Raw genomic sequence first — 23,081 nt, 5'->3', positions numbered from 1 at the left:
TGTCCCTTCGCGCCGGCTACATGGATAGGGTGGGGAACAGGTGAGTTCATTTCAACCTTGGAAAATGAGGATATCACCAACTGCTGGGCAAAACTCTTAGAATGGCAAAGTAAGAGGAGTGAAGCTAGGACTCATATAACTCATGCAGTCTGGGTCCTCTGGTCTTTATGGTTAGCAAGGAACACATTGATTTTCAGGGATGACTTCTTGGACCCACGTCAGGTACTGCATTTAGCAGAGGAGCGCAGTCAGGAATTTCTCGCAATAAGTGGGAGCACATCAGGGATGAACAACACAGATCGGGCTCCAGGTTCAGAACCAATGCAGACCTGATGGCTCCCTCCTCCTCAGCTAGCAATGAAGATTAACTTCGATGGTGCCTTCGTAGCAGCGACAGGCTTAGGAGCGGGGGCTTGTGTCGCTAGGAACAGTTGGGGGCAAATCATTAGTTCTCATGCTTTCCAGATGGATGGGGCCCATTCGCCAGCAGTTGTTGAGGCAGCAGCCTTGAGAGAAAGCATCAATATGGCGCTGAGATTACAGGTGTCAAACCCCATCTTCGAAGGGGATGCTAAAGGGATCATTGAAGCAATGCAGAGTGGTGCATCGGTGGACGTCAACAGTGATATCATTTTACAGGATTGTAGGCGCTTGTGCCAAAGCTTACAGCCCCACTCCTTTTCTTTTGTTAGACGTTCTTACAATTGGGTGGCACATAGTCTTGTCAAACAAGCCCTTAGAGATAGTGTGTTTTGTAGCAATCCGCTAGCACAAATTGTGTGGCTAGAATCGTTTTTAAGTCGTTTTTAATCATTAATGAAGAATTCTATCTTCCGACAAAAAAAAAAACATTTTGATAATTTGAATTCTTTTTATTGTGTCAGTACGCTCTCAGGTGTAAATCATGAGTTAGTGCTTAGACCATTTCTGACCTATATCTATTATAAATTTTAAGATTCAATTTTTCACTCCAACCTGAGAAATTTTTAGGTAGACTCAGTCCACCACGTCATCCGTGGACTAAGCCTATTATATAATGACACGTCATTAAAATGATGGCAATCTTGTAAATTCAGTTTATTACTTATTTACACTTTTGAATGGTAATATTACAAGATTGCCATCATTTTAATGACGTGTCATTATGTGATAGGCTTAGTCCACGGATGACGTGGTGGACTGAGTCTACCTAAGAATCTCTCCTCCAACCCATATTCATTACTTAACATATAATAAAGTTTATGAATAGAAAGTATCTTAATTTAAATTTATACTATTCACAAAAATCTATAATATGGTTGATTACTTTTTTATTTTTTAATTATATTTTATAAATTTAACTTTCTACATTTCCATTTTTAGTCAAAGTTTTCATTGAATATTAATTAAAATAATAAGAAAATATTTTTTATTTAGAAAGGCATTAGAAATTTTTATTGTAAAGACATCGAAATTTCTATTTTTATTTTTAGAATATTTTTACATTCTTTTTTTTACTTTTATTTAGTCATTTTAGAGAAATTTTATGAAAAATTCCGCGATCAAGAAGATAATAAATGTTCTTTTACTAATTTTTATGTAAAAGTAAATGTAACTTTTATATGAGAAATGTATTATTTAGAAACTGAGGGAGGACTCCAACCGTCGTACGAAAGCTCTCAGATCAGAAGCTGCCCCGAATTGGACACCTCCACCGGACTGCTCGATAAAGGTCAATACCGATACAACAGTATCAATTAAAAGCAACCTATCGGTTGCAAGTGCTGTTTGTAGGATGCCACCCGGGTTGTCATCAGATAAGGTGTCAATGTAATGCATGGTTTAACGAATATGGAAACAGCTGAAGCTCGTGCTGTTCTCTTTGTCGTCAAGCTGGCTTCGGTCTTACCTGGAGACGATGTTTTTGTGAGTCAGATGCAACTAATGTCATTAACAGACTTCTCACCCCTACTTGTGCTGTCAATCCAATCATGCTCATCATTAACGACCGCCTCGTTGCTATGGAAGCTCGCATGGTTCACTTCAACCACGTTCGAAGTCAATATAATTAAGTAGTATATGCTCTTGTAAAATGAGAAGTTTTTATAGTTAAATATTATATTTTTGACGGTGAAGTTTCTTTCCCCGTCAACGAACTTGTTAATCATTCCGTTTGATTAATAAAATTCAATCTTTTTTCGTAAAAAAAACTGAGGGAGGAGTCATTAAGGATAATGATTTGGATAACTTTGTTCTTATAGGTAATCAGCCAATGATATTAAATAAAACAAAGGATAAGCTTCGGAATTATTGTCAATTAAGCAAACTATTGGCATGTAAGAGCAGCTTTGTTAGGTTGCTTAATCCCTGTTTATTTTGTTCTTACGCAAGATTAATTGTCCATCCTAAATTAATTACAACTGACTTGAGCAGCCTTCATATTCAAGTCGCACGAAGTGAAGGTTGGCTAATTCTCATGTGACCTTGAGTTCTTGAAAGTACGTACATGTTAAAGTAAAATAGAAAACGTATTGATATTTTGATTAGGTGATTGAAAAGTTAAAAATAAGTTTAATAGTGTAAAAGAGTTTGACCTTTATGCTTTTTTTGAAAATTTATTAAATTTTCAAAAAAGTTATAAATTTATTTTAATTTAGTTAATTTTTTTTTTTTTGGCAAAGTTTTAGTTAATTTATTGAAAATATATTTAATTTTTTAAAATTGATGTAATATTTATTCGAAATTGATTTATCTAAATCATATGGATGTGGCATCCCAATTAGTAACTTTTCGTCTTTTTTTTTTAAAAATTATATATTTAATTATACATTCAATTTAGACATATTTTTAAAATATATATAAAAAATTGATAGGAAAATTTTGTTTATATAAAATTGACAATGTTTGATAAATTCAGTTTGTTGTTTAAATTTAAATTTTAAACACTTTTTACATTAAGTAGCGTCTAATAATACTTATGAAGTCCAACTTAATGTATTTTATAATTATTTTTGACGGTATGATTTTAATTAAAACTATAGAGTTTTTAATTAATTTAGAATATATAAATTTAAGTTATTGTCATAAAATTCATAAACTTTATAAGTTTTTCAATTTAACCATACACTTTTAATTTTATCATAAAAATACCCTAACTTTCATTTTTTTTCAAATTGACGTGATATTATGGATTTAAAAAAAAATAAAAATTGGTATATTTTATGATAAATTTAGGCCTAATTACTTAAAAAAAATCCACCTTTAATTTTTTTCGTTTTCCCTGACCTTGTAAAAAAGTCATTTGTCCCGAATTTTGGATTTTTAAATTTCATCTCTACTCAATACAAAAATATAATTGACAATTTAATGTATTAAAGGATGAAAAATTTAAAAACAATTAAATAAAAGGTTATATCATACGTCTAATTAGTATATAAATATAAATTAAAGGATTATTTAAAATTTTTTTCCAAATGAAAAGAGACAATTTTAGTTTTTTGGGTAGAGATGAAACTTAAAAATTCAAAATTGGGTACAAATGATTTTTTTACAAGGTCGATATATAAACGAAAAAAAAAATTGAAGGTAAGGTTTTTTTTAAGTAATTAAGCTTAAATATAAAAATCGTGATTTGAATTAAAAAAAACGTAAAAAATTAATAAATTTTTATAATATTACCACCTAAATTTAATTAAAATTACAGAGTTTTCACAAGGCAAATCCTAAATCGCACGTATTTTCTTCCTCTTGATCTTCAACATAAACTCAGAACGCGAAGCAAATCAATTTTCCTCTTCCTCGCCGCTGACAGTGAGTGCTGTGTACATTCCGTCCGCCACCACTTCTGCCAACAGCGCTGTGTTAATTCCGCCGTCCGCCGCTCTTTGCGAGGAAATTTTAATAGCTTTTTACTTATCAGTTCTTGTTCCTTTGATCGCTCTTAGTATAATGTCCATTAAATTATGTTTATTTGAATTGAATTAAGAAGGGATCATAAATCGGAGATAATGTACCAGTGGAGAAAATTTGAGTTCTTCGAAGAAAAATACGGAGGAAAAAGCAAGATACCAGACGAGGGTATAACTGGAAATATTAATTGTTGCTCTAGCGGTAGAGGTAAGGTCGTGATCGGCGCCGATGATGGCCAAGTCACCTTACTAGATCGCGGACTTCACTTTAATTTCTCATTTTCAGCTCATTCTTCCTCCGTACTCTTCCTCCAGCAACTTAAAGTAAGTTATTTTCAGTTCAATTCAATTCAGATACAATTATTTATAATTAATGTGACTAATCGGATTAATTAATTTAATTATTCAATTAGCAACGGAATTTCCTTGTTACTGTTGGTGAAGATGAGCAAATTACACCACAGCAATCTGCAATGTGCCTCAAGGTTTTCGACCTCGATAAGATGCAAGCCGAAGGAACGAGCTCTACTGTCCCGGATTGTATCGGGATTTTGCGCATCTTCACCAATCAGTTTCCTCAAGCTAAGGTGATTATTACTTTATCAGCGTCGGATATTCAATTTCGGTTTTACGAAGTTTTAGAGATAGATATAAAATGTGTGTAATGTGTTTTGTAGATAACGTCGTTTTTAGTGCTGGAGGAAGCTCCTCCGATATTGCTCATAGCTATTGGATTAGATAATGGTTCGATTTACTGTATTAAAGGAGATATTGCTAGGGAGCGTATTACGCGATTCAAGCTTCAGGTTATGGATAATGGTAATGTTTCAGAGAAAAGTGATTGTTCTGTTACTGGTCTTGGATTCAGAGTGGATGGTCAAGCCCTTCAATTGTTTGCTGCAACACCGGATTCTGTTAGTCTTTTTAGCTTGCAGAGTCAGCCGCCCATACGCCAAACACTAGATTATATAGGATGCAATGTCAATAACGTAGCTATGAGTGATCGCTCGGTAAGGAAATATCTAGTTGTGTTTTTATCACTTTTGCGTATGTTATTTTGCGTAGTTAATGTTTCTTGTTCTGTTTAATGTGCGGTTTATTCTCAGGAGTTGATAATTGGTAGACCAGAAGCTGTGTATTTTTACGAAGTTGATGGGCGTGGTCCTTGCTGGGCGTTTGAGGGAGACAAGAAATTTGTAGGATGGTTTCGTGGTTATCTTCTATGTGTGATTGCTGATCAAAGAAGTGGTAAAGATACTTTCAACATTTATGACCTGAAGAACCGTTTAATAGCTCACAGTCTAGTTGTTAAAGAAGTTTCTCACATGCTTTGTGAATGGGGTAACATAATTCTTATAATGAATGATAAGTCAGCTTTATGTATTGGAGAGAAAGATATGGAAAGTAAGTTAGATATGCTATTCAAGAAAAACCTTTACACTGTTGCTATCAACCTTGTCCAAAGTCAACAAGCTGATGTTGCTGCCACTGCCGAAGTGCTTAGGAAATATGGAGATCATCTATACAGTAAACAAGACTATGATGAGGCTATGGCTCAGTATATCAACACTATCGGTCACCTTGAACCTTCATACGTGATACAAAAGTTCTTGGATGCTCAAAGAATTCACAACCTTACAAATTACTTAGAAAAATTACATGAGAAGGGGCTTGCTTCTAAAGATCATACCACTCTTCTCTTAAACTGCTACACCAAATTGAAAGACGTAGACAAGCTGAATTTATTTATTAAAAGTGAGGATGGTGGTGGGGAACATAAGTTCGATGTGGAAACTGCTATAAGGGTCTGCCGTGCTGCCAATTACCATGAGCATGCAATGTATGTTGCTAAGAAGGCTGGGAGACATGAATTGTATTTAAAGATCTTACTTGAAGACCTTGGCAGATATGACGAGGCCTTGCAGTATATATCGAGCCTTGAACCAAGTCAGGCTGGTGTTACAGTAAAGGAATATGGTAAAATTCTCATAGAGCACAAGCCGGTCGAGACAGTTGGGATACTTATGAGGCTTTGCACTGAGGATGGAGAATCATCAATGAGAGGATCCTCAAGTGGTGTATATTTGTCAATGTTGCCATCTCCTGTGGATTTTCTTAATATTTTCACCCATCACCCGCATTCCCTTATGGATTTTCTTGAAAAATATACTGACAAAGTAAAGGATTCTCCTGCTCAGGTAGAAATTCACAATACATTGTTGGAACTCTACCTCTCAAATGATTTGAACTTTCCTTCAATATCACAAGAAAGCAATGGTGTAGATAATTCACTTAAAGGTAAATCTGGAGCAGCTGAGAAATCCAAAGCAGAATCAAATGGGAAAGAAACTGTTGATCAAAAAGATACATATAAGGAAAAAAACCGTTTGAAAAGGCAACAAAATGGACTTTCTTTGCTCAAAAGTGCATGGCCAGCTGACCAGGAGCATCCCCTTTACGACGTTGATCTTGCTATAATTCTGTGTGAGATGAATGCATTTAGAGAGGGACTATTGTATCTCTATGAGCAGATGAAGCTTTTTAAAGAGGTTATTGCTTGCTACATGCAGGCCCACGATCATGAAGGATTAATTGCATGCTGCAAAAGACTAGGGGATTCTGGTAAAGGAGGTGACCCGACTCTTTGGGCAGATCTGCTAAAATATTTTGGTGAACTGGGAGAAGATTGCTCCAAAGAAGTGAAAGAAGTTTTGACTTACATAGAAAGGGATGACATCTTGCCTCCTATTATTGTTGTTCAGACCCTGTCTCGAAATCCATGCCTCACTCTTTCTGTCATCAAGGATTACATAGCTCGGAAGCTTGAACAAGAATCCAAGTTGATTGATGAGGATCGTCGAGCAATTGATAAGTATCAGGTTGTGATGCATTTTCCCTTACAATTTATATGCTTTATGTTAAATACTGCCTGTCCATTGTCAAAACTAGTTCTTAGTAAGCTTCGATTGAGGTTGAGAATTGTTTCGAATTCTCAGTAGCCATATATGTTTCCTGAGGTAATTGATTCTGGGTGTACTCAAAGTATCACCATTTTGCAATTTGGTGACTAAACTTTGATTCGTTTCATTTTGGCTATTTAATTTTGTTTCAACGAAAGGTTTTCTGGCCAAAAATGCATATGCGGCAGCCAAAGTTTACTTTTTCTTTTCCCTAAAAACTTGTCATGTATGCTTAATTTGACCTAAAATCGCTACACTGAAATGAAATTATGCATACGTGATAAGTTTTCAAGAAAAAACAAGTAAAATCCGATCGCTACGTGACAAAAATAAGTGAAATCCATGTCACGTATGCATTTTGACCATAAAACCTCATGTTACTATGAAATTGAAGTTTAATCAAATTGAAACGAATCAAAGTTTAGTCACCAAAGTGCAATCAGACGATAGTTTGGGTACCTTGAGAAACCACTACCCATGTTTTCTGCCTCTATATATTATTATTGACATGCAATGCCCACGAATAGAATTAAACCTTTTGGACTTTTGCTTGCTTTGCTATAGATGGAATACGTCAGAGTGTCAGTACTTGGAAATTAAGAAATAACTGGATTGAGCGTCTTAATTGTGCAGGAGGACACATTGGCAATGAGAAGAGAAATTCAGGATCTTAGGACTAATGCAAGAATCTTTCAACTCAGCAAGTGTACTGCTTGCACTTTCACTCTTGATCTTCCTGCCGTGCACTTCATGTGCATGCATTCATTCCATCAGCGTTGCCTTGGTGATAATGAAAAAGAATGCCCTGAATGTGCTCCTGAGTACAGATCAGTAATGGCAATGAAGAGAAGTCTAGAACATAATTCCAAAGACCAAGATCAGTTTTTTCAGCAAGTGAGAAGTTCCAAAGACGGGTTCTCTGTGATTGCCGAGTACTTTGGAAAAGGGATAATCAGCAAAACCAGTAATGGCTCCACAGGCACTCTCAGCACGGCTTCCAGCAGTGGGTTCTGAGGTGTTTTGAGTGTTGACAAATTACGGTATGATCCATTGTTTGCAACAGCTGCTTATAAGGTTACAAATTCTCCGTAGAGCAGCATCAAACTGATGACATATTGCTGAAGGTTTGTTGCTTGTTCTCTCAACAAATAGAGGATTTTGAGGCACGTCTTCAAAAAATGTGGGTTTTCAAGCATTTGAGTGTGGTTAGTTTATGTATAGCTGATTGTGCATTGTGTAATAAATTATATACTTGAGCAGGCAGTCGACCTTTCTGTATTCAGAATTTTTTGGGTCAATGTTATTATCTTGTTGTTTTATGAACAAATTTCTTATTTGATTTTGATCATGGCTAAATGTACAATTTAGATCCTTATGTTTGACTCGGTTTTAATTTGAACGTTATTTATATTTTTATTTCAAAGTAGCACCTTGAAAAATGACAAAGTGGATCCTATTTTAACAAATTTTTATTTTACTTTTATTTTATTATTATTTTTTATATTATTATATATCACTTTAAAATGAAAAAAAAAACATTGAAATTCAAATTAAAAATTGAACATAACTTGAGGATAAAAATTGTATATTTAGCCCTTTGTTCGTAGATGAGAAATTAATACCTTTCAAAAATTCTCTTGAAAGAGAGCATATTTAATTTCTTCAACTATGAGTTCTTTTAAGATAAAATAGAAAAATAATGTGAATTAAGTTTTATAAAATTCATTCAATAAATAATACTAGTTGAAAAGCTATAAAAAAATCAAACTAAAAATTTAATGTAATTATAAATTAAAAAAATTTTAGTTTGACCTTCTAATTCGGCATGAAAAATGAAAAGAGTCTAACTTTGTAGTTTTGAATAAAATATCAACAACTTATAAATTTTGGATCAGTTTTTATTTTTAACCATCAAAACTAATGTCAGATTTAGATGTAAACTGATCCAAAATTGACAAAATATTATGAATTTAAACTCTTTTAATCTTTTATGTCAAATTAATGGGGCAAACCGAGACTTTAAAAATTATCCATGTTAGCTGTTGTGGGTCCTACAAGCTGCGTTGGCAGCCACCTCTGCAAGTGGAAGGCGTTATTTAGAAGAAGAAAAATAAGCAGCGACCTCACCAGACCGGAACTATGATAAAAATATTCAACAGTGTGAGCAATTGAGCAGAAACCACGAAAATCAAACTCACTCGATGGCAAAATCGGAGAATTCAAAGACGAACAATAACAATCTGAAGCAATTCCCTAATTCATCCGCCAAAGTCCATCCGGCGAACGATTCCGATGCCGATCCTAATTCCTATTCTCTCGAAAAGTTTCGCCTCTACGAAACCAGACAGGTAAACTCTAACTCCATCGTTATGATTACTGTACTTAAATCATGTCTGCAAATTCAAAAAATGTTTAATTATTGTTTTCGTCAAGTTTATGCTCTAGTTAAATTCAATTCAAGCTTCAAAATGGACGAGTTCATGCAAAATATGTTGTGATTTTGGAAGATTTTGAAATGTTCTAATTGGTTGAAAACATTTGGATGATATATATAATCAGTTTAAAATGAGGCTTAGAAATTTCTTTCGAAGAATTGTTTAGTTTGTGAGGTTTGTCTATTTTACTTGATAGCTTTTAGAAAACATTAGGGCTAAGAGATTGATTGGAGTGATATGTCAGTGAGTAGTTGTTGGATAGTTGTGAAATTTTGTTAATGTTTGAAGTAAAGGCTAGAGATATTTTTACGAGGTAATGCGCTTAATTGTGTTAGTAATTAAGATTTTGGAAATTTGAAATGCAGGTTATTGAGTTGTGTCAATATGTAATATATATAGGTATGTAATTGTGAAGGGACATAGAAAAGTGATGGTTGGTAAACGAGTGCTGGTAATGATGTTGGTAATTGTAGTGGTAGTGGTGATAGTAATTATGAAGGAGGATGTTTGTTGCAGTGGTGGTATTGGTATTGCCGTTTGTTTCTATCTTATGTCATAAATGGACTTGTGGTTTGTCGAGCAGTTGACAAAGTAAATAAGTATGCAAAGAAAAGAGAAGTATATACACTGTATAGCCTAAAATACTAAGCACTTATTAAATTAGTTAGCTTCTTTATATTAAGTGTTGAAGTGCAGATGTGATGAAGCATTTTAATTGTTGGAAACCACAACGGGATTTTTGAGAGTAGTATTTAATCAGGTTGTGAATTTCATTTTAGTCTTTTCTACAAAAGCCAACTCAATTGAAAGCAATATGATTTTGATCTCCTTTTGCTTGTGGTTTGAACTAATTTGAGCTCATATACGGTTTCTTTTTTGAACAGAGACTTTATTTGATCGGTAGTGATCGTAACAAGAAATTATTCCGGGTGTTAAAGATTGATCGTTCAGAACCTTCTGATCTCAATATTAGTGAAGATCCAGTTGTTTATTCGCCACAAGAAATCAAGAGTTTGCTTCAACGAATAGGTGAAGGCAACCGTGCCACAGGAGGATTAAACTTCGTGGCAAAGGTTTACGGAATTGCTGGTTAGTACTATTCTTCTCTGCATTTATTAATATGTTATAGATGGTTGTTTAATAATGGTGTCTGTTCTTTCTGGTATTTTCAGGATGCATCAAGTTTTTGGAGTCGTACTACTTGATTCTAGTTACAAAGCGTCGGCAAATAGGATGTATATGTGGTCATGCAATATATAGCATAGATGAAAGTCAACTGATTACGATTCCGCATGCAACAATTCAAACTGATATTGCCCATTCTAAAACTGAATTAAGGTACTGCTTTACTGGTCTCTCTTATTAGTCTCTCTCTCTCTCTCTCTCTCTCTCTCTCTTGAGAAACTTAACCTTGTGTGATGGAAAAATTGATTATGGCTATTAACTATATCAAAATGACAAAGGAAACAAATGAAAAATAACACTGATTTCACTATGAGAGTTGTCAACATCATATCAGATTTGTTCTCTCCACACCCCTTCTGGGATTTTATACATTATATGATCCAGTCCTTGATTATATGGCCAATAAATTGAAGCTACATGTGTTCTAGATTACCAAAGAAATTGTAATTTAGTGATAGAAATGAATCCTTTGAATTTGTGTTTCATACATCTATGAGATCAAATAATGCTAGAAGAGGGGATGGATTAAAGCAGTTAAGCAAAGGGAAATTTGATGCTAAGAGGAGAAATGGCTTATCATTGTTGAATTGTAGTTATAGAAGCATACTTATGCAACCGTCTTTATCTTCATTCTTTTCAAAGACATATTAATTGCTTCTTCTTCTGCCAAAGAATTAAATTCCAATCTACACTTATTAACTTGGCTATTGATACTTTCTATTCAAGCTCTAAGTAAATACCAAAAAAGCTAGACACAAAATGGGTTCAGGAAAGGAATTTTAACAACTTGGTGACAGGTTTCTCAATTTCTTATTGGACCATCCTTTTTGGATCTTGATCCACAACATATTTTCTTGTTCCTTTTCTGGTTGGTTGGGTCAACCTTCATACCCTCATTATTATGCTCTATCATTGACCTCAGAGCTTGCTTCACTAGTGTGGAAAAATGGCTAATCAGTTTTTTATATATATCTTTTTAATATATACTGCTGTAGTTTGCTTGAGCAATCAGTTTACAAATTTCATGAGATTGAGGTGTGGCCTGTGAAGTACCAGTGTTTGATAGCATTACCTAGTAGCACGGAAACAGAAACTCCGAAACAGGAAACACCATATCAGAAAATGGGGAAACAATATTTTTTTTACAGAATTGTGTTATGAAGATTGAGTTTTGGAGTTTCAAAAGCATTTCCTCAAACGAAACGCCGAATAAGACTGGAGAAGTTTCCGTGTAACATAGGCATCCACTATTTCTTGTCCATTCTTCTTTCCTTTGTTGAAGATTTCCTTGTATTTGTTGTTTCATGGGTGCTTTTCTATGATGCAATCCTTTTCTAGCATGAATTAGACTCTTAGTTTCTAATTAGAATTATTCTTTTTTATAAAAATTATTGTCTTGATTGCAGGTACAAAAAGCTATTGTCCAGTGTGGATTTGACAAAAGACTTCTTCTTCAGTTATACATATCCTATAATGCAAAGCTTGCAAAAAAATGTGTTGTCAATGGACAAAGATAGGATGCCATGTGACAACATGTTTGTGTGGAATGAGTATCTAACACGAGCTATTCGATCAAGATGTGGCAATACTATTTGGACAATAGCATTAGTCCATGGGCATTTTAAGCAAGTATGGATGTAATTTCTTTACATTCTATTTATTCTATCAAGTCTTATAGTAGTTATGTTATTTTGAGTATTTTGATGCTTAAAAGACAATAAGGATATGAATTCCCAATTTAAACATCAGATACTTTTTTTTTAAGCAAATAAATGCTCCAAGTATTCTCTATGTGCTTCTGAGCTGATGATATAGAAGTTATTTTGGAATACAATGGAATATGAATTGTGGATGTTTAAGCACTTTAAGATGCTTTTACACGTGCTTCTATAAACTTGTAATGTGATTCATTAGATCTTGCTACGTCTAGGTAAAATAATGCTGGCATGGTAATATCTATATTGACACTTAGTGGCTTGGTTATTGTTTTCTTCAAGTAATTTTGATCTTATGAAATAGGAAAATAAATAAATGGTTCCAATCCAAGCAGAGTCTTACATGATTGAAATTAACTTACAATACATGATTGCCTGATGAGGTAAAATAATACTGGCATGGTAATAAGTCTATCCTATATTGACACTTTAGTGGCTTGGCTATTGTTTTCTTCAAGTACTTTTGATCTTATGAAATAGGAAAATAAATAAATGATTCCAAGCAGTCTTACATGATTGAAATTAACTTACAATACATGATTGTCTGATATTAAACTTTACATTCATTAGTCTCAAGTAAAATACGATTCTAGCATGCTCACTGATTTTATGCGGTTACGATGCAGGCTAGGTTGTCAATCTTTGGGAGGGACTTCAGTGTTTCTCTGGTTTCTAGACGCTCTCGACATTTTGCTGGAACCCGGTATAATCTGGTTTCAACTTTTGATTGATTTAGCAATTACTAAAAAAATTGACCTTATTTTTCAACTTTCGTTTCGTATTCTGTCAGAAAAGAAAATAGAAAATGAATAAAATAATAGAAGAGTAAAATGTTTGATCTCTACACGCAACTAGGGAAACAATTTTCCAACATATTTAGATAGGAACCACTGTAATGTTTAGTAGTTAATGAGCTGCAGTTACTTGAAGAGGGGAGTGAATGATTGGGGAAGGGTTGCAAATGAGGTTGAAACAGAACAAATAGTTCTTGATGAAGAAGCTGGATCAAGCAAGGGGAGAATGAGTTCAGTAGTGCAGATGCGTGGATCAATTCCCCTTTTCTGGTCACAGGAAGCTTCAAGATTTAGTCCTAAACCTGATATCATCTGTAAGTACATTTAGTTCATGTATTGATGATATGTTGTTCAGTTTGATAAATATATATGCTATATGACGTGTGGATTCATAAAACACGTATTCTTACTCTTATCTCCTATTTGACATAGTGCAAAGGTACGATCCCACCTACCAGGCAACCAAATTGCATTTTGAGGATCTGGCAAAGAGATATGGCAATCCAATAATTGTTCTCAACTTAATTAAGGTTCTTTCTAGATTTATTCCTCCTGGAAACCTTGCTATGTGTAACTTAATGTCAATAAATTATTTTCAAATGGTCATGCATTATCTTGAGTAGTTTCAAATAGCAACTCTCGACTTTATTGACGAATTATTTTGTGTATTATGATTTCAGTTGCTTGTTACATTATATAAGCTAGCATGGAATTTATGTCTTATTATTGTCCCTCTCCCGGAATAGTTTGCAGATTTGCTATTTAAACTTTACTCAACTTTTGAGTGATGCAACTTTTTCTGTTAATAACCATCTTGTTATTTAGAGGCTTTGGTTGGAAATTCCTTGAATGTTTTTTGGGCGCAGAAAATTAGTAAGTTTTCCTAGTGAGCATATTGTTGATTTTCTTCTGCATAATTGCAGAAGCGCAATAAATGGGCCGTCATCCTCCCCATTTATTCAGATAGCTCATGTTACTGTGCTTAACATTTTGTTTTTGGCTTTGTAAAAAATAGTGATGCGAGTCCTCTTTATTTCTCCATTAGATGTCCATTATCTAATAGGGATTTAATTGTTGTTTGGAAATTAAGTTGGTCAATAGGTTCGTACAGATGGAAATTTAAACATTTCCAGTCTTACATTTATAAAATGGTAATTATGCAGGTATAGAGATTCAAATTTTCTTTTTGTGAAGTCATCATTTGTACACACTTTTTCTTCATAAAATAGCCATCATAAATTACCATTTTTGTTGTATGATTCTCTTTAATTAAAATGAAGTCATCATTTGCACAGACTTTTTCTTCATTGTTTGTTGTATGAAAATGATTCTCTATATTTATTCATTTTCAACTGTCTCCTGCAAAGTCTAAAAGTCAGAAGTTTCTTTTGATTTTCAACATTGTAACCAAATATTAAAAAATATGCCAGTTTTTAGGAAGCGTTTTTTTAGAATTTTTTTCTGGGCAGTTGTTCTCTGTTAAATAATTAGAGCTTATCACATGTTTGGAATTCACTCTTCTGTGATTGCATCTGCATATATGTGTTTGTTTGCAACAAAGGTTCATTTCACCCCTACAATTTGGCACAAAAGATTAAAAGAGTCCAAGTCCGTGGTCTGGAAAAAAAATCCGCAACTGTCAATTTTGGGTCAATCTACACCCTGATCTGACGTCACTCTTGATGATCTAAGGTGTAAACTGACCCAGAAATGACAAGTTGTGGGTGTTTTTTGTCCAAAACCACGACCTTGAACTCTTTTTATCCTTTGCGCCCAATTGGAAGGGTGAAATGAACCTTTATTGCTTATTTGGCTATTTGTTTTTTTAACCTTTTTGGATGGACTGTGATTTTTATTGAGCTTTCACATGGTTATAGGTTCATTTTCTTACTGCATTTTTTCACATATCCTGCCCTTATTTGCTACATATATTACTCATTTGCCAACATATTTACCATTGGACTGTATCTTTGTTGTTTAAACATTTTATGTTACCTCCTTGGAGTTCCTTCATAATTCTAACATGCAGACTGTCGAAAAAAGACCAAGAGAGATGATGCTCAGGCGTGAATTTGCAAATGCTGTTGGGTATCTGAATGCCATACTCTTAGAAGAAAACCATTTAAAATTTATCCATTGGGACTTCCATAAGTTTGCAAAAAGGTAAAGATGCAATTTTCTGCTGCATTGCTTGCTTGCTTATTTTATTTTATTTTTTCTAGTATATCTAATTTTAGTCCATTCAGCTCACTGTTTGTTTCTTCTTGCAATTTCAAAAGCAAGTCTGCCAATGTTTTGGCTGTTTTAGGTGCTGTGGCAAGTGAAGCACTTGATTTGACTGGTTTTTACTATAGTGGTAAACCCAGTGTTGTGAAGAGGAGAACCAACCAAATTAGTAGAACAAGCACTGGAAGGTACCACGATTCTCCTTTTTAGATTATTTAGCGTGTGCAAGCTGACACACTTGTGATGATACTTTGATTGAATTCTTTACATAAACCTTGATTTTTCTGTAGTGTATTTTCTTTTACATCTAATTCAAGATGAAAACTCTGGGTTGATGTTGAAAGGTGCAAGACTTATTTGGAAGTATGGTGCTTCACTGCATTTTCACTTTAAAGAATCATCAAATATGGCACTGGTAACCCTAATAAAATAACAAAGAAAAACAAATATAATATGCAAAGTGGGAATGTGATACAATAACTTTTCATTAAGATGAAACAAAGAAAGAAATGATGCAATTACTGGAATTTGCTGTACCACTGTTTACTCATCAAGTAGGCTGTTAAGTTAATTGCCTATCTGCTCAATTTCCTTTTTTCTCCAAGCTAGGTCAGGATTGATTGTTGAGTGAAGCTATTCATAATTTCATAGTTTTTCAATAGGTACTTTCTGTATTCTGTAAATTTACCATCAAACAGCTTAGTGGATGATCTTTAGCTTAGCACTGGAATAGCTATATCACAACTAATTTAACTGTTCATATATTTTTTTACTCAATTCCTGCTTTTCTGAATTTGAGTCATCACTTCAAAACTGGCAAGAAGCAAGAATATTTGCAAATCGGATCTATGTAGATGCCACTTGATGGCAATTTTTCTTTTTCCAAATCTTCCCTGTTTAGCTAAGAAGGATATCTTGAACAAGAGGTTGATGGGAAATTAATGCAGAAAGACGAGAACACTATAAAGTTAATACTGATTATGGGATTCTTTTCTTCCCTTTAAAATTTTTATTTGGTGGTAAAAGAATATAGAGAAATTTGTTCTCCTTGATAGACTGTATTTGGGCTATAAATTATTTCTAAATGGTTTTGGAGATCTATTTTTAACCTTGTCTCTGACGGAAAGATATGAGGAGTCTCATGAGACATTCTGTGGTTTCATGCCTTGATTCATGAGGCATATGTGTTTCTGTTGAATTGGAATATAAATTCAGGAGTGGAAATATTCTACCAATCCAAGTTTAAAGAAAAACTAAATCATTAATCACTCTTGTTGAATAGAATTGTGAACTATATGGTCGGAGAAACAAACATATAGACGTGTAATTTTGGTAATATGAACTGCTTTATCACAATTCGATGTAGATTGATTACAGAATTAATGATTAAAATATAGTCCTGCACTAGAAGAAATGACCATAAATGCTATAGGTGCTTTCTATGGTTACTTTGTTTGTTACAAAGTAAAATTTACTCTAATAATATTCACCATTGGATGATTAATAGCACTTTCATCATGTGGTAATAAGGACAAATAAGAAACAGAACTATGACAAATCAAAGTTACCCTAGAAATTCCCAATGTTATAATGTTTCAATAAGAGAAGATGAATATATTTGCTGGGATGGCTACCACTCAAATATATAATAATGCCAGCCCTAAAGTAGCGGGTTTACCATTTTTAGTTTTTAACCAGATGTTATATGGTTAGTTATATATCTGTGAAGGAACGAAGGTTTCTGAAGAAAAATCTAAAATATTTGATACTCCCTCCCGTATAGATAAATGGAAAAAGTAAAACTTTCACAAAAATTAAGAAGTTAGTTAATTATGGTCGATTTGTGATAACATTCCTAAATTTTCCTTTTAACCTTTTGAAGTAAATCATCGTGAATTAATGATTTGCAAAAATCAAGATGTATATTTAATGTTGATATGATAAGATTTTAAGGATATTATGAAAATTTTGTGCTTAACGAACATTACTTTTTCTACCTTGACAAGAAAAGTGGCTACTTTTTCTACCTCGACAAGAAAAGTGGCTACTTTTTCTATCTTTACGGGACGGAGGGAGTAGCAATTTTCCAGTCTGTGCAACCTTTGTAATTCTCAGTTATAATGCATTCCAATGTGGAGATCCAGTTTTCAATGTATGTCATTTTAACTGAGTGGGATTGAAGTGGTCATGCTAATAAGTTTAAGTGTGTAATAGTGATAACCACAGAGTTGGTTAAGGATAAGTGAAAGTTGGTAATTCCACAATAAGCACAGTTTTTGAAGGTTAATAATTAGGGGCATTGAATTGTCAGTGTTCAAGAACCAATTTATCCAAAAGTCCAAGTTATTAAGAGAGAGTTCAACAGCAGTTTTTATTGTCTAAACACATCCCCGCATGCAAATGACCATTGAACTTGAAGCGTGAACAAACAAGCATGCCGGCCCACCTCACTTTGCTTTCAAATATTTAACTAATCAGACTGGGATTGTCAAGGATCGATTTCTAGACCTTTCGATCATAGACTTCGATACCATGTCAATTCACTCAAAAACTCAACTGTTGGATGAGACTTTAATGATAGCTTTTATTACTTTAACAGTAAGTATTGGCTGTAATGTGCTGAAGTTCTTGCTTAATGGGAAGACTGAAGAGAATGTTTCCATTCCATCCGGACTTCAATAAGAAACTATTATAAATGGTTAGCAACTCAGTTTGCACCAGTTTTCTTGTTCATACAGAGTCCATAGAAGCTATATCCTTAGGCTGGAGAATCCACGCTTTTATGCTTCAGTTCTGTTTGGGTTAGTTCAAAGTGTATTACTTACAATTAGATCTCACCTTTTTATTTGAAAGCTACTACATGCTAACAATTAGTATGGGGAATTTCTCTTTCTTGAAGCCTTTTAAGTTTTATGAGTTTTTGAATCCCAGCGCCTCTATTTTTTTCCTAAGAGGATGCTCTCTTATTTTTGGTACTTGTGGAAATTTTGAAGCTCCGCCTTCTTTTCCTTACCCTTAAAGTTCATTTTAGATATCGAAGTAGGAATTGCTTTCAGAACCACCTTTAATAGTTATACTTTTGTAAAGGCTGATTATAATGTTGATTTTATCTCATTTCTTGTTTGGCATCTGTTACAGGGAGGCTTCCCTTAGAGATCTGAGAGCCAGTTCTGGGGATCTTGCCAGGATTGGAAGTGTTAGTGAAAGTATAAGCTCGGCAATGATTCGTGACAAAGAGAATGATTCTAACCAGCAAATTAAGCAAAATAAGATTGGTGGTGAAGAACCGCGTTTTCAAAGTGGAGTTCTACGTACCAACTGTATCGACTGCTTAGATCGGACCAATGTTGCACAGTATGCTTATGGCTTAGCAGCTTTAGGGCGCCAACTCCATGCAATGCGTATGACAGACATTCCAAAAGTGGATCCTGACAGTACAATTGCTGCAGCTCTTATGGATATGTATCAGAGTATGGGAGATGCCCTTGCCCAACAATATGGTGGCTCTGCTGCTCATAACACTGTAGTTTCTTCTCGTCTATAGTTTATTACTGAAATTTTGAACAGCTATGGTTTAGCCTTAACGTGATAATGCTTGATTTGATGTTTCAGGTGTTCCCCGAGAGGCAGGGAAAGTGGAAAGCTACAACTCAATCTAGAGAATTTATTAAGTCAATCAAGCGCTACTACAGTAATGCCTATACAGATGGTGAAAAGCAAGATGCAATAAACTTGTAATTATTCTTCCCTGATCATGATTTACTTCCTACTTGGTTCTTTTGGCATGAACTGTAATTATGGGAAAAAAATGAGTTAATTTCACATTGAAATCGTAAGTGATTTTTGAATCTCACAAATTGCTGGCAGTATATTTTCTCTTGAGATTATCTTTAATTTACATATTCTGCTGTTTATCAGATTTTTGGGTTACTTTCGACCACAGGAAGGCAAGCCTGCTCTTTGGGAGTTAGATACAGACTATTATCTTCATCTTGCTGGGACCAAAGAAGACCTTGATCCTGAGATGTGGTGAGATTTTACTTTCTGCATTTTGTTGCAGGATTCCCTCAAGTTTATTATGCACATGATCAGAAGTTTCTATCTTCTTAAATTTTCCATTTTTACTGTTGTGTATCTCCAGCACTCAGGGAATTAATGCTAGCCCTGAAGGTGTTGGAATGAGTCTTGCACCTATTCCAGCTTGTAGGGAAGATTTTTCACGCATGAAGTTGACATCGCTTGAAAAATTGATTGAGAAGACATGTGGGGCTATTAAGAATGTTAGACTTTGTAGTGAGCCTGATCAGAGACCAGGTGGTGGTGTAGGAACTTCTGGTGTAGCACCTGATGCAGCGTAATGTTCCCCCCTTTACCTTTTCTTTCCTCTCCATATGTCTGCCTTTCCCTCATGAATATGCTTTATGCCTTGGGCACAGACTTCTGCTACTGTTTAAAATTCCTCAACTTTTTGTACTGTATGTCTTATAATTTGCTCATTTAAATATTTCTTCACTGTCGGCTCAAACATATCTAAACTGCACTGCCTATAATCTACCTTCCTGCCTCAGCTTTCATGGCCAAATCAAGGCTCTTTACTGAAATGTAGCATCTTCCATATGACATGTTATGGCATTATAGGAATTGTCAAATAAGCAATCATCCAGAAATTCAAGCTATTTGATGAGGCTCCAACTTTGATTTTATAATCTCTAATTCATCCCTGCACGTGTATATCCATTGGGCTTGAAGGATGAACAAACACAGATACAGTTTAATTGTGCTCGTATTTTCTGCTTAACTAAATGTGGTTGCCAAGGATTGAACTCTAGATCTTTGGATTCTCTAATACCATGCCGTCAAAGAACCAATTCTCCCAAAAGTTTAAACTGTTATATGTGGATTCAATTATGATCTTATCATCTCTAACAGGAATCATGAAGCCTTTGTGCATGTTGGCGCTTATATGCATGTGTGTGTTTATGCAAGTGCTATATCCTTGTTTTAGGACGGACTACTCAGTCCTTAAATACTTTTAACTTTCAAGTCATCATGTGCTTATTGGTATTTGGAAAATTTACTTGGAAGGAATACTGAGGATTTCAGATTTACTTTCTATTCATTAGTCTTTTGTTCACATCTATTACCTTCTCTGAGTAGTCATAATTTTGAATTCGAGGGTTATTCTTGCCTGTGTCAAAAAGAGTGGCTTAATTGCTAGTGCTAACACAATTAGCTGACATAAATGGTTTCTACGCAGGGAGATACAGCTCAAAAGCCCAAACTGGCTTTTTGGCCAGAGAAAATATGAAGAAAGTGGCACCGGACCCAAGGCTCCTCAACAGGAAAATGAAAATGGTGGAGCTCATAAAGCTATAACAGTTGATAGTTACTGCAATTTGCATTGGCTTTCTTCTGTTGGTGACATGGATGAAGAGGATATCTTCCAGAGGTATTTTCTTGATTATGTTTATGCAAGTGCTATATCTTTGCTTGCACGTATGCGGTATGCATATTTCACAGAAATATCTCTGTGTTTGTTCCCCCAATTTGCAACTTATTTGCCAAGTTGGACACTGAAAACTTTCACTATTGTTTGAACATTAGAACACTTAGTTTTGGAACTTAATTCGATGAATAGTGGTTGCAGTTGCACAATTATGAAAATTTATGAATCCAGATTTTTATTCTCTCTCTCTTTCATTCTCTAGCATTGCCTTATTCTCCATTTCAAGCAGTTGTTAATGTTAATTATGCTAGCTAATTTAATTTTGGTTGTGCTTTGATCTTAAGGTATCTTGCAATGACCTCAGTTGATGAAGCTAGTGGCTGGTATGGCGGTACACTACTAGGAGATCAAAATGAAAACAGTGAGATATACAAACATTATGCTGAATTATGTCAGGTAAATTGATATGCCCTTTTGTGAAACTAACAATTAGAAATAGTGTAGGTTCTTTCATATTGCACAGATATAACTCTAATGATAATTGTGAAGCATTTGCTTGAAATCTGATTTCATGAAATTAGCTTTGTTAAAATGGGAGTATCCCACATTGGTTGTGTGTGAATAGACATGTGTTTATATATCGGTCGTACATCTCCACTTAGTACCAATGGGTTTTAAGATGGAATCTAACAAGCTTTTAGCACAGATTTAATTAGAAATGTTTACATTTTTTTTCATTTTTGATTTTAAACTTTTGTAAAAATTGGAAGGATGGGGTAATTGCTTCTCAAAGTACCCAAACTATAGCCTTATTGTATTTTGATGATCAAATTTTGATACATTTTATTTTGGTTATTAAAAAAAAGAATGGGCTTTTTACAAAAATACTTATTTTCAGCTAAAGGTTTGCAAAATACGCTCTCATCTTTCTTTTTTGCAAAAATATGCTTTTTTGGTAAATTATGGTTGATCATTTGTAGATTATTGGTAGATGGCGTATTTTTGCAAAAAATAAAAAGTTACAAAAAAGTATTTTTGCAACAGGAAAAAGTTAGAGCGTAATTTTTACAAAAATTTCAAAAAAAAAAGGGTATGGGGCGTAATTTCCTCAAAAAGAATCTCATTTTATCGGGACGTTTTCTAGCTAAATACGTGGCAGCCAGATTTTGCTTATTATTTGCCACGTGGCAATCGAGTTTTGCTTGTTTTTACCTAATAACTTGATATGCATAATTTCATTTTAAAGTGGAGTTTTTAGACCAAATTATGCCTATATGCAAAAGAAAAAAGTAAAATCCGCTTGTCAAGTCTACAATTTTTGCTGGAAATCCACTCGTTTTGAACAAAATTAAAGTCTAATAAACAAATTAAAAAGAATCAACGTTTGGTCACCAAATTGCAAAACGGTGATACTTGGGGTACCTCGAGAATCAATTACCCGAAAAAGCTGCATAGGATAGTAATTATATAACTATCATTTGTTGGCCTAGCATCTTTAGCATACTGAAAACAGCAGAATGAACAGGGCCCAGCACTGGAACCCTTCCAGCATGATGTGGAGAGGGAGGAGCATTACGCTGATATTCTGCGGATGAACACAATTGATGTTGTAGATGATGCTGCAATTGAGGCAGAGATGGAAGCGGCTCTCAAGGAGTATGAACTAATCGGTGCTGATCTTGGGATTAACACCAATATCCTGCAAATTCTCTGTTGAAAACCCAATTTTAGAGGGATCACTATGGAGAAAAAGGTAATAAAAGTCTGAACTAAATTTGTGAATAGTACAATTAAAAGTCATAGAAACATTGCATCCTGCATCAAAGATATTTCAAATTAATTTTAAATGGTTTAAGTATAGTTTCAAGCCATTGATGCATCTATTGTATAACTCTATTTTCAAAGGGAAGCTCCGATGATTATTTCTGTAAAGAACAAAACGGTTTGTGAATAATATGTAATTTAAGTTTCCATAATATTATGGAAACCGCATTAAACTGGCCGATTTAAATCTAGTGCAACACTCGTTCTAAACTGGATGCTTTGGACAAGATGGGTGGTCTCAGGTGAAGAGACCCAGCTGACCGATGAAGGTAATCTAAATCTAGTGACATGGCCGACACTGTTACATAAAACTTAAGACTGTATTCTTTATTATTATTACTATTATTATTATTTGATTTGCTACAATCTATTACTTGTTAAGAGATATGAACCCGCAATAGAATTTGTATGGCGTAGCGCATACGACACAGCTATTGTATAATTCATTAAATTGTAAAATTATATATAAAAAAAAGAACCATAGATGTTGAGAGCGGCTGCAGAGATGGACAGCGGGTGGCAGTGACGAGCCTTGGCAGCAAGTGCCGGCAAATAGTGAAGGTGTAGAGCGGAGGTGGTGTTGGGTTTGCAAATTTTGCTGCTTCTGAT

The 23,081-nt window shown here is 34.3% G+C and overlaps 2 protein-coding genes across 2 annotated transcripts; both read left to right on the top strand.

Moving 5' to 3' along the window:
• The first annotated feature begins 3,678 nt into the window (after window positions 1-3,678).
• LOC126655586 (vacuolar protein-sorting-associated protein 11 homolog) lies at window positions 3,679-8,229 on the top strand. Its single transcript, XM_050349821.1, has 5 exons — window positions 3,679-4,211; window positions 4,301-4,474; window positions 4,565-4,897; window positions 4,994-6,766; window positions 7,481-8,229. Exons 1-5 carry the CDS (start codon window positions 3,987-3,989, stop codon window positions 7,859-7,861), a joined length of 2,886 nt encoding a protein of 961 aa, XP_050205778.1. The 5' UTR covers window positions 3,679-3,986; the 3' UTR covers window positions 7,862-8,229.
• A 734-nt stretch (window positions 8,230-8,963) lies between these two features.
• Window positions 8,964-22,659, top strand: LOC126655689 (phosphatidylinositol-3-phosphatase SAC1). Its single transcript, XM_050349938.2, is given in 17 exon segments — window positions 8,964-9,195; window positions 10,167-10,371; window positions 10,455-10,620; window positions 11,874-12,096; window positions 12,809-12,885; window positions 13,103-13,290; window positions 13,409-13,506; window positions 15,006-15,139; window positions 15,256-15,390; window positions 18,341-18,725; window positions 18,815-18,936; window positions 19,121-19,231; window positions 19,344-19,556; window positions 20,460-20,651; window positions 20,993-21,104; window positions 22,174-22,335; window positions 22,337-22,659. Coding segments are annotated over 17 exon segments (2,739 nt in total). The 5' UTR covers window positions 8,964-9,048; the 3' UTR covers window positions 22,406-22,659.
• Window positions 22,660-23,081: the final 422 nt, after the last annotated feature.

This window comes from Mercurialis annua, linkage group LG7 (genome assembly GCF_937616625.2).
Source record: "Mercurialis annua linkage group LG7, ddMerAnnu1.2, whole genome shotgun sequence".
In the NCBI taxonomy this organism is placed as follows: domain Eukaryota; kingdom Viridiplantae; phylum Streptophyta; class Magnoliopsida; order Malpighiales; family Euphorbiaceae; genus Mercurialis; species Mercurialis annua.
Note: the sequence above shows the minus strand (reverse complement) of the source record. Positions and strands in the feature narration are given on the sequence as shown.

What these genes read in the sequence shown, in the direction of transcription:
- LOC126655586 (XM_050349821.1), top strand. Translation starts at nt 3,987, where the DNA reads ATGTACCAGTGGAGAAAATTTGAGTTCTTCGAAGAAAAATACGGAGGA. An exon ending in ATCAGTTTCCTCAAGCTAAG is followed by an intron (nt 4,475 to 4,564) that starts GTGATTATTACT and finishes TGTGTTTTGTAG; the next exon opens with ATAACGTCGTTTTTAGTGCT. An exon ending in TAGCTATGAGTGATCGCTCG is followed by an intron (nt 4,898 to 4,993) that starts GTAAGGAAATAT and finishes GTTTATTCTCAG; the next exon opens with GAGTTGATAATTGGTAGACC.